This window comes from Mytilus trossulus, chromosome 14 (genome assembly GCF_036588685.1).
Source record: "Mytilus trossulus isolate FHL-02 chromosome 14, PNRI_Mtr1.1.1.hap1, whole genome shotgun sequence".
Taxonomy (NCBI): domain Eukaryota; kingdom Metazoa; phylum Mollusca; class Bivalvia; order Mytilida; family Mytilidae; genus Mytilus; species Mytilus trossulus.
The window spans coordinates 60,290,538-60,310,611 of NC_086386.1; the positions used below are offsets into that span (position 1 = coordinate 60,290,538).

Here is a 20,074-nt window from a genome sequence, read left to right on the forward strand (position 1 = left end):
GTATGATAAATGTTTTATAAGGCATGGTGGTGCAATAAATTTTTAAATACTTTCTTGAAAAGTTTAGACCTCAATATTACTCACTTCAAATATATTTCTATCTATTGCTACCCTCTCTTGGTCGTCGAAATATCGGCGGGAACCTGCTAAAACATTCTTCGTGGCTCCTTGGTAGAAAATTCTCCCTTGTAAAAAATGTCCCGATGGTATACTTTTTTTCGCTGCTCGTCGTAAGACCAGCGGACGCCGGCTAATATATTCTCCGCGGCTCCACGATGGAAAAAGTACCCCTGGTTAATTGTTAAACAAGTTTAATATAAATAAAAAAGCAACGCATGCACACCACCCAAGCAGCTGTGGTAGGATAGGTGGTTCAAAAAAGTATTTGGAGTATGACCGTATTGAGATTATTTGTAGGCGATATTCCTATGTGTTGTTATAATATAATATAAACTGCTTTAAGAAACTATTAACATATTAAATTCACATACTTATGTAACATACATGTACATGTTTAAGAAATTGTAAAATAAAATATATAAAATTGAATGTATTGACATTCTTATTGAAATAATGTGTTGGGATGTCATGCTTTATTACAACTTAAAATATATATTAAACAAAATATCTACAGAACCATAATAATTCTACTGAACTCAGACTACTCGGAAATATTGTTTATATACAATATATATTTGCCAGTTCCTTAAAACAATATATGATAGGGACAACAACAAGTATACATCCCTAGAATCGAATGTATTGGATGTTTTTTGCACGCACTTTGGAACGCCGTAACTGACTTTTTGTAAATGTACTTCCTTTGTCATGATTAGGGTTTTCTTTTTTGTGATGTGCTTAATACACAAATAGTTTCCATGTCGTTGCGCTCCTTTATACTATATAATATATACATGTACTTCACTAGCTTCTATCGAAATGGCACAAAACTGTCAAAAGATTATATTGTCAGGGAGCGGAACGACATCATAATAGAAAAAAAATCATTATAATAGAGACAAAAAGCGCCATTTTAAAATAAAAGGAATACTTTTATTTATTAAATGTTTCAAGTATATACAAACATAAATACTTGTCAATTCTGGCACGGATTAGAAGGATTGCATTGAATGCAGGAATTTACTAGAAAAAATGTTCAACAATTAACAAAGACTATTCCACGTAGTCAGCTATAAAAAGCCCCGAAAAGACAAATGTAAAAAAATTCAAACGAAAAAACCACTGTAACGGCCTAATTTATGTATTAAATAATGAACGGAAAACAAATACATGACGCACCAACAAACGACAACCAGTGAATTCCAGGCTCTTGAATTGGGACAACTTAAACGGTGACAGTGGTGCAACAGTACAACTTAAATATAAATGCAGCTGACAAAAGCATGACGTGGCCGGGCACTTGTACATTCCACCAATATAAAACAAGCTTTGTTCATGATACAAGAACTCGTGCATAATGGATCATTCTAGTATAACACATTCGCAACGATTAATACACACATGATTTTTCTTAGAGAAATATGTTGGCTAACAGTTACTGTCCTTATATTATATATAATATGATTGATTGATTGGTGTTAAACATACGGGCACTTTATTGTGGGTCCGATATTGAGGATGTCTAGACGTTACGCGCGATGTTCGTACATGTAAGCGTAACACAACGTCGCGAATATTACGTAACGTTCAAACCAAAACTTCGACTGAAACGTTGGTTTTAAGCATGTGCGACATTCTTGTAAGACTCTGCAAAATCGACGGTGCGTTTTAACTACTTATCGAAAATTGATGTACTTTAGATTTTTGAAAAATTAAGAAAAATAACATTTTAAAAAATCATAAAATTCTACCATTATGAGAGCTCTGATAAGCAAACAATTGACGTAAATTTGAGTTGAGTTCGTCTTGACGTCAAAAAATGGCGGTGCGACAACCTTGTAAGCCTTTGAAAAATCGATCATAAATAACCATATATCATTTTTCAGGATATTTGTCTTTAAATTCATAAAATTAAGCAAATTAACATTGATGAAGTAAATACAAATACTAACCTTTTTTCCATATTAGATAAATGTTTTTGATTCTCAAATCTGGAATACCATTTTTTCCCCCGTGGGACAGATTTGCCCTTGTTGTATGGAACACTTTATTTTTTCTATGACGTTATCATAACGTTATAAAAAATGCATAAAAAACTGAAGGAACCTTTTTGTCAAATAACGGAAAAAAATGTTTTTCAAAATATTAAATACTTAAGACGAAAATCAGAGTTTAGTGGTTACAATAAATGAAATATGTTACGCGGGACAGCCTAAAAATAGCCTTTTTTTAAAACTGAAGCTTGTCGCATGCAGCATAAAACATAGTTTCAGCAATTATTTTTTTCTTTTTTATTTTAAAAATTTTTTTTTTTTTCAAATGCGTACAATAGCAATGAATATGATATCACAAAATTAAATATTTAGGACTTGCATCTTGCCAACTACATCGATTTTCCAATGAGGTACGACCATCGCGCGTAACATTACTTCTTCGTTTGCCCTTTAGTTAATACAAATTATGTAGAAAAACCTTATTCCATAATCTTAACTGGCTATCTGAAAACTTTGTTTTGGATACAAAACTATTAATTTGCGGACACTTGGAACTTTCGAACGAACAAAATATTCAAATTTTCAAACATGTTCAAAATTTCATAAATTTTTTTAAGGTCGAACAGATTTCTTATGCCTTGATAGAGCGTTATTATTACTGAAACGGAACGTCATCGTTGTCATCAATCCACAAGTCATAGTCACAGAATTATACGACTTTTCTCAAATTTTCTTTTTCTCTTTTTACTTTCTCTCCTCTTTGTTCACCTATGAAAGCTAGTATTATATTTTGTAAACGTTTGTTTTATATGCATGTCCATTATATTACACTATTATTGTAAATTTAAATTGTATTATGGAGAAGACTTCATAAGTATGATTTACTTGTGTCTAATCCATGTTGCTTTAATTCAGCAAATAAAATAGGTTTAAACTATAGCTATACGGGCACTTTTGTGTTGAACCATTGACCTTAAAATTGAGAATGGAAATGGGGAATGGGTCAAAGAGACAACAATCCGACCAAATAAAAAACAACAGCAGAAGGTCACCAACAGGTCTTCAATGTAGCGAGAAATTCCCGCACCCGGAGGCGTCCTTCAGCTGGCCCCTAAACAAATATATACTAGTCCAGTGATAATGAATACTAATTTCCAAATTGTACACAAGAAACTAAAATTAAAATAATACAAGACTAACAAAGGCCAGAGGCTCCTGACTTGGGACAGGCGCACAAATGCGGCGGGGTTAAACATGTTTGTGAGATCTCAACCCTCCCCCTATACCTCTAACCAATGTAGAAAAGTAAACGCATAACAATACGCACATTAAAATTCAGTTCAAGATAAGTCCGAGTCTGATGTCAGAAGATGTAACCAAAGAAAATAAAAAAATGACAATAATACATAAATAACAACAGACTACTAGCAGTATTACATAAAATAGAACAGGAAAATACATAGACACACTATCAAACTGCAAACACAGTCATGCAATGAATAAAAACACACCTGATAAAAAAAGATCTAACATGATTCAATAAGAAAAATGTTTCGTGTATATACGTGTAACAGATATATTGAGATCTCACAAACATGTTTAACCCCGCCGCATTTTTGCGCCTGTCCCAAGTCGAAGCCTCTGGCCTTTGTTAGTCTTGTATTATTTTAACTTTTAGTTTCTTGTGTACAATTTGGAAATTAGTATGGCGTTCATTATCTTTGAACTAGTATATATATTTGTTTAGGGGCCAGCTGAAGGACGCCTCCGGGAGCGGGAATTTCTCGCTTCATTGAAGACCTAGTGGTGACCTTCAGCTGTTGTCTGCTCTATGGTCGTGTTGTTGTATCTTTGGCACATTCCCCATTTCTATTCTCAATTTTATTTTACGTATATATCGTTCCATGACTAACATGGCTTCTACAGGAAAAGGGTTGAAGCATGGTTTTCATACAACCGTGATACCAACCGAAGGTCAATGTCTATTTCCTGATTTTTTTAGTATGCTAGTTGACTTACAGTCGAGAGGTATAGGGAACATTACATCCGATGGCTCAGATAGATAAGTAGCGCTTTGTCTGCCCAAAGACTTAGACACATCGAAACAATTTGTGATAGAGGCCATAGGTGGCAATTTTAAGGACATACTCTGGCCATATTCGAAATCCCTCTTGAATTCAGTGGCAGTCAAAATGTTTCGCTCTATATATATCCCGGTATAGTCCAATATAGTTTGTAGAACACACCAATATAAGCCATGTGCATCCCGTAAATTTTATGAATTTGGGTTAACTATAGATACATAGACTTGTAGAAAATTGATGGGTGAAAACTAGAAGGAGAAGATAGCTAAATTAAGGACAAAAATGACAAAAATATATATCTAAAGCGGGACAAAATAGCAAAACTAAGCGAGTTACTTCAAACATTCGATTTGATCTGACATTGATCAAACCCTAGACATGCAATTGAGGATATCAAGCTAATATGAAAAGTTTGGCCAATCATGATAGTTTTGGTGTTGTTGGGTTTGTTGTTGTTCTTTTTCAGTCTTTTTTTTTTTGTTGTTGTTTTTTTTTGGGGGGGGGGGGGGTCGACGCTTTTCTGAATATAGCAATATATACGCAGGGGTAAAGAAGAGAACAACTGTGTAAATTGTAAATATGTTGATATACTTATTCCTAAAAAAATACAATAATTAATGTTCAACACGCCACATCCTGTAGATATGTACATAATTTATGAGATTTTTCATTCATGAACATAAATGAGTTCCTGCAAAAATTCAGCCTGCTTGTTTTATGTAGACAGACAAAAAAAGTTGACACTGTGTAAGATATATAATGTGTTTACTCTATTTATAACACGGGAAATCCAAGATTTCGATTTAGAAACTAATTTAACAGTGTATATTTGTCCACTGGTCTCTGTTCAAATTATATAGTTTAATACCTGTATCTTTCTTCTTTGGAAATTAATTTCCCCCCGTAACGTTAAGTTTAATATTTCTCAAGTGAATATATTTACCATTGTTAACTTTAGCTTCTTTATGCGTAAGTCTCTAGGTCAATATATAGTCTAATGTACAGGTATGGTCGATATAAAAATAAACTATTTATGCATGACGTCATAACTCATAAATATGATGAAACTCGGCTTGTTTACATTATTTCGGCGCAGAATTTAAAGACCACGCGTACTTAATAACACGTTACCCTTAATGAATCAACTGCGAAATAAAATAACAAACTCAGCAAATAAATGAATGCCACGACAACTTGTACAATGAATAAGCATAGATAACAATTACATTCTTTAATATAAATTTCTCATTTTACTTTAATTCAATATCGGTCTTAAATCAAGTCGAACTTTAAAGTTGAAACCGAACTAAAACTACGATATTCGACAGCTTGTTCTTCAAGAAGAAAGTTATTGAAACGGAATTATAAAAGAAAACACATAAATAAAGTAAGTTAAAACTATTTTAAAGTAATTAAATTACGTCTACGTTTACTTGAGGTTTATAATTATTTATACTATTTGATCTGAGGCGGATATTTGTTTTAAATTTCATTAACATGATTAACAATTACACCCACCCCTTTTTCTGTCCTTTTTTGTGTCTCTTTTCACGTTTTTAAAGAAGGGACATGGAGAGTACGGGGCGCCGAATGGGACTCTTGTGGTTTTGTACTCAAAATTCAATTTTGTACGGACAAAAGTGACTTTTGTTCAACAAAAATTAGTTCAATTTGACAAAATTTGTAACATACTACAAATTTAAAATTTTGTCATACAAAATTATCTTTCAGTGGACAAAAGTCACTTTTGTCATGATAAAATTCATTTTTGTTACACAAACTTGATTTTTGTTACCTAATTTGAAAATTAGGGGACAAAAGGCAATTTTGTATGCAAATTAGTTTATATTTGCATACCTTTGACTTTGACAAAATTGTCTACAAAAATGAATTTTGTCTACAAAAATGAATTTTGTCTACAAAAATGAATTTTGTCATCACAAAATTGAAGTTTTCATAAAACAAGTCTGTATCACATAGTTTTGTAAGACAAACATGATTTTGTTATGACAGAATTGAATTTTGTACAAAATCACAAGAGTCCCATTCGGCGCCCCGTAGAGAGCGGCACATTATATTTGAATTTTCGAAAGTTTGGTCATACCTTGATTATTTACATGAATGTTATCATATAATTTCTTTACGAATTGCTATAGCTACCTATTTTCCCGCTGAACAGAAGCAGTCTGATTTATCAGTTTTTTCTCACTGTTGAAGGCACTATGGTGGCATATATATGTATAGCGTAGTTGTCAACGCGTCTATGTCATTTGGTCTTTAGCAGATACTAGTAGTTGTCTCATGGGCAAGTATGTAGGACTGTGCACGTAACATATTTCCCTTTTTTATATGCTTTTAAACTATTTCCTTTCAAACTATGCATTATGACCATATATTTACATGTAGTATATATATTTTTGTTTTTGAATCATTTACAGAAATGAAGTATTATTTGATTGGAGTTACAACCCTTTTGGGCCTCGTGTGTGGGGACGCGGAAGATATAGGAACGGTGATCGGTATCGACCTCGGAACTACTTATTCGTGGTAAGTAAAAAAATCATTCTAAAAGGGATGACATTATATTCGTCATTCACTGAAACATTTGTGAAAGTATATTCTTTGGTGCATAAAATGTAATATATAATGTCTTATATTTTCTTAAAATGTCCTGTACCAAGTCCGGAATATGGCCATTGTTATATAATTATAGTTCGTTTCTAGTCTGTGTGTGTTACATGTTAGTGTTGTGTTTCTGTTGTGTCATAGTTCTCCTCTTATATTTGATGTGTTTCTCGCAATGTTTGTAACCCGAATTTGTTTTTTGTTATACTCAATCGATTTATGAATTTTGAACAGCGGTATACTACTGTTGCCTTTATCTAGTTATAAATAAAAACATACTAATATTAACTAGAACCAACAACTTTTTTACATTTTCACAAAGACTTACTAATGTCTTTATCACTTTTTAGTGTCGGAGTGTATAAAAACGGAAGAGTTGAAATCATTGCAAATGAGCAAGGAAACAGAATTACCCCTTCTTATGTAGCGTTTACAGAAGACGGAGAACGTCTAATAGGTGACGCCGCCAAAAACCAACTGACGTCTAACCCGGAAAATACGATATTTGACGTAAAACGTCTGATTGGTCGGGAATGGGATGACGATGCAGTCCAGAACGACATGAGACACTATCCTTTTAAAGTATTAAACAAGAACAACAAACCGCATATAGAGGTCAAGGTTGGAAATTCTTCTAAAGTATTCGCCCCAGAGGAAATATCTGCAATGGTTCTGAGCAGGATGAAGGACATTGCGGAAGGATATCTTGGTAAAAAGGTAACCCACGCAGTTGTTACTGTCCCCGCCTATTTCAATGATGCACAGCGACAGGCTACCAAAGATGCCGGAAGGATTGCTGGTCTCAATGTTAAAAGAATTATTAATGAACCGTAAGTTTTTACATTTAGGAAAAAAGAATTTAAAAAATACCGATTTTTAGAGAAAATTTTAAATAAGGGAAGTTCATAAAAGCTGACATATATCAAGCAAAAAATATGGTTCAAGTTTCAGACAGATTAGCAAACATTTTTTTACAAACATTAAAAGTAAAATTATTGAACGGGAAAGACACTGACGCCCAATAAATAAATTATAAGTGTAATCATTTTTCATTTTATTAACTTTTACGCTTAATGAAATCCGAAGTAAAGCTTAGGGCTAATTCCTTTGAATATCGTTATTTGCTATTTAAAACATGCTTGCTATAGTAGAGGTCTAAACATGTAACATGGTTCGTTTGGTTGCATGGGTGTTTTATAATATAACAAAACGTGATTTCGTTCTGTTTATTTTTAGAACTGCAGCAGCTATTTCCTATGGTCTAAATAAGGAAGGAGAGAAGAATGTCCTTGTGTTTGACCTTGGAGGAGGAACTTTTGATGTTTCCATTTTGACTATTGATAATGGAATATTTGAGGTTGCAGCTACAAATGGAGACACTCATTTGGGTGGTGAAGATTTTGACCAAAGAGTCATGGACTATTTTGTAAAATTGTACAAGAAAAAAACAGGAAAAGACATTAAAACTGACAAACAAGCAGTCCAAAAACTTAGACGTGAAGTTGAAAAAGCGAAAAGAGCCCTGTCGTCTGCACATCAAACTAGAATAGAGATAGAATCCCTGTTTAAAGGAGAAGATTTCTCCGAAACAATATCAAGGGCAAAATTTGAAGAGCTTAACATGGTAAGTCGTCTGGTCAAAAACTAGTTATAAATAATTTGTTTTTACATTTTTATAATTTACTCGAGGAATCATAGATCAACCGGACCGTTCTGCACAAATAAGAAAAAGAAAACATGAAAATCTCAACAAAACAGGAGAAAGTTACGATTCGGAGGGCTAGCGTATCTAGTATTTATAGAATAATGCCAATGATATATGTATAACTTTGAATGTGCAGTATTCCAAGTAATAATGGGACAATTTAAAAAATAATGTTTTCATTTTCAATGCTGCAACGCCGGCTGGATTCTTAAATTCAATCCAAGAATATGGCTTACTGCCTCAGAATAAAACGATATATGCTGTTTAAGTATATCAAACAATCAAGCTATCAATGATTATAAATGATAATTATAAAAATGATGATGATGTTAGTTTTCCAGTGGCAGATATTACACGCGTAATCCGGCCAACAACATGTTTTATGTCATATAATTATTTTCTTCATTGCTTTTATAAGAGCGACAAATTCAAACTGATTTTTAAGGTTGTGTGCCGCACAACCTTAAACATCAGTTTTAATTTGTCGCTCTTATAAATCAAAGCAATGAAGAAAATAATACAACTTTGGAAGGTTAAAAAGGTTAAAATTAGCACACTTAGTATGACGAGTTTGCGGAAATATTCATTAGTTAATTCTTTTATTCCTTTCGTTGCAGGATTTATTTAGATCTACCATGAGACCAGTTCAAAGAGTTCTGGAGGACGCTGACATGAAGAAGTCTGAAATCGACGAAATTGTTCTCGTTGGTGGATCTACAAGAATTCCTAAAATACAACAACTGCTCAAAGATTACTTTAACGAAAAGGTAATTCATCTTTTAGTATAGATAAGAAGGCGTGGTACACTTGAAAAATATACCAGCGCCATCAATTGAGATGTATCTTAAACATACGTACGTTCCTCCAACGATTGACAACTGTCTTTGCAATATGTTTTGAGTTTGCTTTCAATCATCAAGGAATCTTCCCTTTCATAAAATATTGTTTTAGAAATAAGACTCTCGTTATATACCTATGATATTTTTTCTAGATATAGGAAGATGTGGTGTGAGTGCCAATGAGACAACTCTCCATCCAAATAACAATTTAAAAAGTAAACCATTATTCTGCATGTTTATAAACGCAAATTGATAAACCCATACTACCATTTTACAGGAACCAAGCAGGGGAGTTAATCCAGACGAAGCAGTGGCTTATGGCGCTACTGTCCAGGGTGGTATACTTAGCGGAGCAGATGAGACCAGTGATCTTTTGTTGATGGATGTTAACCCGCTTACTCTAGGTATCGAGACAGTGGGCGGTGTTATGACTAGACTGACACCACGTAACACGCCCATACCAACAAAGAAGTCACAAATCTTCTCAACAGCTGCCGACAACCAACCGGCTGTAACTATCCAGGTTTTTGAAGGTGAACGACCTATGACAAAAGACAATCACCTACTTGGAACATTTGATCTATCGGGTATCCCACCAGCACCACGAGGTGTACCTCAAATCGAAGTCACGTTCGCCATTGATGCTAACGGGATTTTAAAAGTTAGTGCAGAAGATAAAGGAACGGGACAGAAAAATAATATCGTTATACAACAGGATAATAACAGACTTTCACCGGAAGATATAGAACGTATGCTATATGATGCTGAGAAATTTGCTGAAGAAGATAAAGCGACAAAGGAGAATTTAGATGCTAAAAATGAATTAGAAAGTTTGACATATAACTTGAAAAATCAAATTAGTGATAACGAAAAACTTGGAGGAAAATTGACTGACGAAGAAAAATTAACAATAGAAACAGCAATCGAAGAAAAATTAAAATGGTTGGAAAATAATTCAAACTTTTCACTCAATGATTTGAAAGAACAGAAGAAAGCCTTAGAAGACATTGTTAATCCAATTATAAGTAAGATATATCATGATTCAACTTCTTCGGAAGGAGAAAAGGAAGAATTGTAATGAGTTTGTTAGTCCCATAATACCTCTGCCTTTCACTGTCAGTACATTGAATTTGTTTTTGTGATAATGAATTATTGGTAAAAGTGTTTGAGTTGGGCGAATGTGTGATATTATGTACAATGTATAGCTGTTCTATTTACATGTTATTTGCGGAGCAGACATGATGATATCATTATAACTGAATGGCGACAAAATTTACATAATGTGATTTAATTAAGACAATCAGTGACCCCTCATCCGTGAACTGTTATATATTCATTCTTTTTGTAAAGATATCAGAAATCCCGAAACTATCGGTTGATGAAAAAATGTGATCATAGAGGGAAACACGATTTCTACTTATTCCTGTAGAACATTTAGTTATTGCATGTCAAGCTTCGGCTAGGAAAAATTAAAAGGAGTAGGTCCAGTAAGACCCCTTTGTGGCCCAAAATATAGCAGTTTTACAAAATTGTTAAAATATAAAATTTTAGTTATTTATTGGAAAGTAGAATGCTTCTGCTACACAAATATCGTCTGTTTTTGACAATACAATGAACATATATCGGGAACTATCATCATTAAGTCATACTTAATTAATGAAATCATTAATTTTTTTGCAATATAGTTAAATTTCAGACGGTTTCCGTCTTAAATGAAAGTGGCCTCATTTATGTTCATTCTTAATATTGAAATATAAGTTGTATTTATCGATTATACATAACATGTATAAAGGTTGCGGCCATTTTCATTTTTGATAAAAACCAGTTGAAAAGTGACGTTTTGTTGTCATATTAAATTTTGATAGATTTGTCATATTAAAGGTTGAATCAGAGCGTTTTTTATGACTAAATCAGTTAAAATCTTTTACATAAACTAATTGAATCAACTGAAATAGACACTAAGTGTTTAAAGAGTGTCCAAAATCTTTTGCCAGATGAACCTGAAATTGGTAGCCAAATTCGGCCCTTACCGGACCTATCCCTTTACACATTGGAATATTTTGGGACCTCAGTATTTCCGTTTGTTTAAGGATTCTTTGATAGTGTATTTAAAATTGTTATAACATACAATTCGCCAATAAAACACCATAACTTATCTTTGTTCTTCATTTTGTCTAGACATTTTAGCCCCTTTGGGGAACAGTAGACATCCCTAAAATTATGATTGCTAGAATGCAGTCTTAGGCATACACTCTTTGTCTTAATATCATTCTTGTAAGATGGTATATTACATGTAATCAATTGTATGTATTTTGAAAAAGTGTGCAATTTTATATATTTTAATGTATGTCATTAGGTGCATGATTGAACTCGTCGTGTATTTGTTATGCTAGAGAGAAAATCTGTTGAAATACTTTGTTATAAATTTAATTTTTAATAAAACATTTATACTTATCGATTTTATTTCATTACTTTGATTGAATTTATCAATGAATCATGTACGTTTCCTGGATTTGTTTCCTGCTATTAAATGTATGTTATACATCAATGCTACTTTTACTATAGTTACGTCACAAATTTTAATCTCAGATCTACTGTAGATTCATGATTATTCGTTGGATACCAATTTTTGTGGTTTTCGTGGGTATAGGTGAACAACGAATTTAAATGTTTAGGAACGAAGTATAGATTTTCTATCAGGTCGTATGCAGACTTTGGCAAAACCACTAAATTACATATCCATGAAAACGAAATTTTCCGTAATCCACGAAAATTGGTACCCACGAAAATAAATGAAACCACAATAAATGACTGTTTCAATTCAAAATTTGTAGATAAATATGTTTTTTTTTCAACCGAACTTATTAAGCGAAGTTGTTGTTTTGGATGAGGTTGAATTTATTAAAAATCATTCTCACATTTCATATCTGACACGAACCTCAGATCCTGTTCACCATTCATAATTGATTCTTGTCCAGTGTATGCATGTAATGTTTGTCACTGAACAATAAGTGGACCTAAGCCAGCTTCTTTCAGTATATTGTGTTATGTCTGATGGGAAATTGTATAATTTTGTTACCAAATAATATTTCCTCTTATATTTCATTTTTAGGCAAAAACGATTTTACTTGAAACTAATTTATGTCAAACAAGTAAAACAAAACTTCTCTATTGAGGTATTACCCATTGAAAACTTAATTTGAAATATCTAAATTAGTTAATAAACATCTAGATGATCAATTCATTTTTTTAATTATTTGAATTAAACGTTTTTATTACATGGTAACTGCACTTTGAACTGATGATGTGTATCAATTTAAAAAAGAAAACCACAGCAATAAATAAACAAAACAAAAATGTTAGTCAACAAACCAACGTCAACCATTTAATTAAAAGTTCCTATAATAAGACATGCATATACAGAATGGGATGGAGTGAACCACGGTTGTGAAATTTCTACCCACCCCATGTTCTAAATATCTTTTGTACAATTACATGTAATAATTATTTCGTTTATGAGTGAATGATGTAAAATAAGAACTGCAATATACGATGTCAATCTTTAACACTCAGAGATGAATTAGTTTATTTTAGGTCCTTCTTTGTGATATAGTATGGGCTTCGGCATCTCTGTTGAAAATTTAAAACAGAAAAACGCTTTGGACGTACAAAATAAAGAAAATATGTAGTTACAATTTTCTACTTGACTGATCTTCTCACGTATGAAGCCCATGGCAATTTGGTATAATACCAGTCGAAAATAAGTTGAAATACGTTTTCCAATTTTGCAATTACTCCTTAAAGTTACTGGACGAAAAAAAAAAATTCCAAAAAATGTCCGTTATGTGACCTAATGTGAAAATAAATGAAAGTCATTACATGTATTTTGACATCGCTAAAATTGACCAGTTTATAAATGTGATAGTGTTCAGTTGGAATTTTGACGTAATTGCAGTATACTTTTAAAAATTACATAAATAGTGAAGAAAAATTAAAGCAAAACTGAAAAATTGTGGCGGGGGGATGTGATTTGGATGGTTGCGGCTGAGTTATAGCTGTTAAAAAATGTCTATCTGCCACTTATGACGTTTCAGTGTTTCAGTCTCGTTGAAATTTCGTTCTTGAAATTATTTCCAAGATATGTGATACAAGTGCAAAATATCAATGAATTTAAAAACTGATATAATTAAACTTAACTCTTAAAAGGATTTTACCAGAAACAATTACATCCCATATCCCTTTTTCTTTTAGATATGTGTCATTTATAACAAAAAAGTTGAAAAAATATGTATTTTGTTCTTTAAACTGAGAAAAAGTTTACAAAATTGACAGCATGGTAAATTTGACACAAAAAGCATCAAAATATGATAAATCTTTTTTATTTTAACACCTACCTATAGCTTTTTTAATTGAAATTTATTCAGATTGGTCCACTTCATTTTTATTGAAAGTATTAGAAATAGTTTAATTATGGAACTGTCATTTCTTTTCACAGTAATAGTCCCAAAATGGGCAAAAAATGATGACAAATGAGAAAATCATCAATATTGGGTATTTTCAAAGGGTTCCAGCAAAAAATAAGTGCACCACCATATGTGTTTTTCTTCACCATTTATTTACAGCCAAAAATTAGGTTAAGAAAAAAAGTTTAACTCTAGAAACGTTTGGCTCCTCAGAGGTGTACATCCTTAAGTCATTTACGACTCTTTCATACAGAATATTTTACTGTCACAGACATTTGAAAAGTCCGAATCAATCACTGATTTATCCTTTTAATCACTGAACTCTTGTTTCCCCTTTACACAAAACAACTGTAGGCTATTTTTCTTTAACATTGCTAAATGGTACTAATGCAGAAAAGTTATCAGAAATTTTACGCGTGATAATTTTATATCTTCTTTTCGTGTCCAATTTATTTTACATTGAATAATATCAGTCAAATATTGTGTATTTTACCCCTTTACGACCATTTCAAGATTGTTTATTTTAACTTGTTTCAGTTCCAGAAATAGATTTAAATGTTTGCCACTGGCCATTATCCAACTTACAAGAAATTAATCAATGATGTAGAAATGAAATAAACAGTTTGATGTTCAGGTTGGACGAGGAACACATTTTAACTCATCATGCTACTGTAAAAAATATTATGATCAAAGAACTTCCTATCGTAGGCGGAGATGAAAATGAACGTTAAACAATAATTATCTCTTCATTATATCAGATAGCAAGTAAAACCTTTTGTTTCTTCTTTGTTCAAAGTTTGAAGTAATACATATGCACTCATGATCAATATCTGACTTGTATCTGGGAACAGTATATTTAAATTCAATATATATGCAACAGTAGTACACCGCTGTTCAAAAATCATTAATCCATGGACAAAGAACACAATCGGGGTAACAAACTAAAACTGAGGGAAATGCATTAAATATAAGAGGAGAACAACGACACAACATTAAAATGTAACACACACAGAAACGGACTAAGCATTAGACAAAATCCTATGAGAATAACAAATATAACATAAAAACCAAAAACATGAATTTGGGATAGATAAGTACCGTGACGTGTCTTATAGTAATGTGAATTCACACTCAAAAATAAGAGAAAACAAACGACACAACGGAAACAGAACGTTAAAATGTAACACACACAGAAACGAACTATAATATAACAATGGCCATATTCCTGACTTGGTACAGGACATTTTTAAAGGAAAAAATGGTGGGTTGAACCTGGTTTTGTTGCATGCCAAACCTTCCGCTGTTATGACCATGTGAAATATAACATTAAAATGACAACACAACATTAAAGGACCACAATATCAATAAATAGGAGACCACAATTGACAAAGAAACACACGAATAATAGCTAACAAAAAGTTTAAAATTTTAATACGCCAGAAGTGCATTTTGTCCACACAAGACTTACTAGTGACGCCCAGATACAAAAGTTTGAAAGCCTAAACAAGTACAAAGTTGAACAGCATCGAGGACCAAAAGTTCAAATAAGTTGTGCCAAAAACGGCCAGGGTTTTCTGTTAGGTATCAGAACATCCCCATTATTTGGAACGGAAGTGACGATGCTCCAAAACATACGAATGATGTTCCCTAAAACCAGAGTTTTGACGGAAATGCATCGAACTCGAAAGTTGTCTTTTCTATTTTTGTCATTTATTTAATATTTCCGTCTATAAGTACTTTCTCATGATTTGGATTTTTTTTTCTGTTGTGTGATTTATCTTTGTTTCAATCATACATGTCAAAGTATAAGTATTTCCTACAATTGATGTGCAATTGTGAAAGAATATTTCACGAAAAAGAAAAAAATGTAAACAATAATTTCCGCACCAGTTAAAATTTCTTGTTATCAGTTTCATATTGTTTGACTCGGTGCGGTGTATAGCTTAAACCATTGCATAGACCTTTAGTATAAAATGTACTCATTATCAATGTTAGCAAAATTTAAGAACATTTCATAATAAGAGATGCATAAGGAAGTGTATTTATGCAAACGAACCAGTTTCAGTACACCGTACCAAACACTACGACAAAGCTGTTTGTAATAGATATATTATAAAAATTGTGTTTGCCAAGCATATAATCAACATCGTTATAGTGTATAGCGTTATATTTCTATTCCTTGATGTGGATATCGTGTAACCGTTCTTTCTTTGGTAATTTTCTAATGTTATTTTACTGACGTGTCTTTATATTTTGATTTTCTTTCGCATTAACCAGTTTGTCAAATATTTCTATGGTGCTTGATATCCACGATTATTCCCAAATCAGCTAAATTGAGATTGTAGGCTGAAAAGTCGGTATCGCTATTTTCTTTAAAATAAATTGGCTCCAACAAAATGAAGATTTTACGATCTTGACTGGCTATACAGCCCTTGTACGGTCGATAAATTGGTTCCTCTACGCAGTTGTAGATGTTACAGGGAATCCTCATATTGCCTGGCGTTATTTAGATGATGATGACAACGAAAATTAAGGAAAAAAGCATACTGTATAGTCTGAATACTACACATGTCATTCACAACTTCCTTAAGAAGTTCGTTAGGTATTAATACAGAGTTCTGTTCGAATAACATAACATCTACTAACATTATTCTCCACTGTTGGACAATGCTTTTCTTCTGGATTGTTTTCAGTTTAAGTAATCGGTGATCTATATCCATCACATCCATGGAACGGAACAGTTTTCCGGGAGGATATTAAGTTATAGAATACTCGATGATGCGTAACGCTTTATTGTATTGCTTTGTCTTGTAGAAAAACGAAGCTAACATCAGCCATCCAGATACAGCATCGTGATAGATATTCTGTTGTAAAGTACTAAGACATGATCTATACTGTGTGTATTGGTATTTATTACTGCACGTAGTGATCAGTGGTAACGTCTGGGCACGTATTGAACACGCGACTGACATAAAATATGTGTATAAGTATTTTATGGAAGATTTCTGACATGAAACAATCAGTTGTATTCCTCTTTTGAATTCGTTCTTCATAATATGAGTGACCAAAATATTTAAAGATTGCAATTGAAGCGAATTAATTATTGTTACAACTTCAGGTACATACAATAAATGTGGTTCGATGTCGAAATTCTGCATTGATTTATGAAACTTAGATATTTGATCGGAAAATAAAATGCATCTCCAACCGTAATTATGCAGGGTAAATAATTTCTCTAATAGTATTTCACGAGCTCGACCCTCTATCTTGTTCTCAAACATGTTGTTCTCTGGTATAAAATAGTGCAAACATACTGAATAGTCAACGCAATAAATCAGTCTCCTGAAACATTGCATAAAGCAAGGTATAAGACTGAAGGGTTTCCATGCATGTTGCGGTAGTTCTTCAGATATCCAGAAAATAATTGTTTTCAGGAAATATGAACAGAGTAAATCTTTACATTCATAGTTAGTAGAAATAACATCTTTCAATAGAATTTTTAAGAGGGCATAGCATAATAATTGAGTGTGTGTAAACGTATTTATGAGAAGTTTTTCACCAACTGAAAAGGATATTCGCCATTCAAGATGTTCTTTTGGTGATCCCTTTACTCCGATCGGAACAAAGAGTACTCCATGTTCTATAATACGTTGTTTCACATTAATACTCGGCCATTGATTGTTTGGTCTGGTTATCCATTGTGTTGCAGGTGTTACCCAGGTTCTACAACGAAGGCATAGGGCTATATCCATCTTTTCATCATTGTCAGATATACACGGTCCATGAATACTAAGTTTTTTCTTATCAACCAAAAGGCCTTGTCTAAATATAGCGCTCGAAAAATAATATTTACCATTTACTTCTTCAAGAGTTCTATGGGACATACCACATGTATTTTCGCAATACAATTTAGTAAATCCAGGCTTTACATCATCTGTATCCATTGTCCAATATCTAAATTTTGGATGTGAACTGGATTTCACATCTTGAATCTTCATATCTTTGAGCACACACATAAAATTAAGTTTAAGGTAGCATTTCTGTAAATACAAACAATGGAATGTTAGTAAGAACTCCTTATACAGCAAAACCTGTACCACTTTTACTATGAAGTTTCGAAAAAATCTTAAAATGAAAAGCTCATATGCACTACTATGTGTTTCAAAGGTTAAAATATAGGGCTGTGCAGCATATTATCAACTGTTAGATGCTTTCGAACTTATGAAAGAGTTTAAACTTTCTGTACTACCCCTACTTTCATTTATGGGCTCCCTCCATAGGTTTTCCATATGTTTAATATTCCTTCTGGTATATATTTGACTTTGAGTATAAAACACACATTTCTCGTTTGTTCCTAAAATATCTTAAATTCAAAATTCAAAATAACTCCAATTTTTAAACTCGATCTGTAACTTAATTTCTGACTGAAACTTGATCTCAACCTCGATAATCAATTGCTGGTTAGCATACATTTAATATATCCAGTAGTTTTTTTCAAAGTTGTCTTTAATTTCAAATGATGATGTAAAAACATTCTAAAACAGATAACTGATTTTGTATAAAGATATCCTAAATATTACACATACCTGCCATCTTGTTTAGTTTGTTGAGGAAGAAAAACGAAGATGAGATTTCAATGAAATCTGGCTTCGTTTCCTTTTCCTTTTAAAACGTCACAATAATACTTATAAAGTACTAAATATAAAAACAATATTTTGTATAAATGATAAGTAGGTTACACAAATATAGATGGTTATTTATATTTATATTAATTCTTTTATATTATGATTTACATACTATTTTCATATCAAGTCCTTTTATATTTAATCGTCCATGTGAAAACAGAACGTATCATGAATAAAAGTTTAATCTCAAATTCAAATTGAAGAATTTAAAGAATAATATTTGAAGTTATATTATACCTGCAGTAAATCACGTTTAAAAACGTGGTTAGAAATCAAATCTACGATTAAATGTAACTTATGAAGGATGTACTTAGGTGATTAAAGGTAACATTAAATAAATCAAGAATTCAAAATTGATAATTTAAGCTGGAAGAGTATTAGTTATGGATCAAAATAAGGAAAAGGATGACTCATACTTTTACCTTATATTTGCATCGGTATTTTTTGGGTCTCAGATCGAAAGACAAAAAATCCAGAATCTGCTTAGATTTTGTCAAATGACCTTTTATGAGCTATTTAAAAGTCTTATGCTTAAAGATAAATAGGTGTTATTAGGGACATTATTTTACCTTGTATCGTATGCAAAATCAACAAGGAGTCCGAACATTTGACACTTATTCCAAAACCTCACCTAAGTACATCCTTACGGAATATGGTTGGTGTACTTGCAAGGAAGGATCAAGTGTAAAAAACGACTGGTGCCAGATCTTGTTTTGTTTTTTATAAATGGAAATTCAACCGTTGCACTTATACCGGTATCATAAGAAAAACGAAGATTCGACTTCTTCTACCACTTAGTGACCACCGACAACAGATTGACTATCTTGTCACGGTTAGGTGTGCGCTTGCAAACTTAACAAGTCCAAATAATAATTTAATCAAAAATGAAAAGTGCTGTACATAACATTTATACATGTTGCAAATAAAGACATGGTACTTGAAAATTTAATGTACATGCAGTAGTGCGATCTGTAGGTCAACAAATGACATAGAGGGTAGTATATTGAATTGGTCCGATAATCAATTAAGCAGTGAAACGCAGACGTCGATATTACTCGATCAATATGGAATTACCAACAGAATTGGATTAGATGCAGTTCATTTCTACAAGGAACGATTTGCTGAATTAACCGACTGGTACTTTTTTGAAAACTTTGGGGTGCCACTCTATGACGAAAAGGTAAGTACGCATGGGCTTCGTCAAACACGTTAACTATATATTTTTAAGATAGAATCGGATGAGAAATCAAAACAATCAATTTTACCAGAAATATAATCTATATTGAAATGGCAACTCAATTGTATGTCTGCATATCTGAATGTACGATCCTAGTCTTTTCTTTATCTAAGAATTCTTGTGACGGAATTTAACGTTATATACATGTCCAGATAGTCCAATAAGTTCAAGAACTACAAGGATCTTCATAAATTAAATAAAAATTTCCATTTCACAACCCCAGAGATCTTCTGAGAATACGTAACCATATTCCTGTATAAGTCTAAAGCAGGGACTGTATTTAACTATTTATACAGTAACCACTGCATCTTCTAGAATTCCA

General features: G+C 32.4%; 1 protein-coding gene across 1 annotated transcript; it reads left to right on the plus strand.

The window, feature by feature from the left end:
• The first annotated feature begins 5,459 nt into the window (after positions 1–5,459).
• On the plus strand, positions 5,460–10,868 carry LOC134698148 (endoplasmic reticulum chaperone BiP-like). Its single transcript, XM_063560453.1, has 6 exons — positions 5,460–5,585; positions 6,637–6,745; positions 7,174–7,653; positions 8,060–8,447; positions 9,146–9,295; positions 9,645–10,868. Exons 2-6 carry the CDS (start codon positions 6,639–6,641, stop codon positions 10,443–10,445), a joined length of 1,926 nt encoding a protein of 641 aa, XP_063416523.1. The 5' UTR covers positions 5,460–5,585; positions 6,637–6,638; the 3' UTR covers positions 10,446–10,868.
• The last annotated feature ends 9,206 nt before the right edge of the window (positions 10,869–20,074 follow it).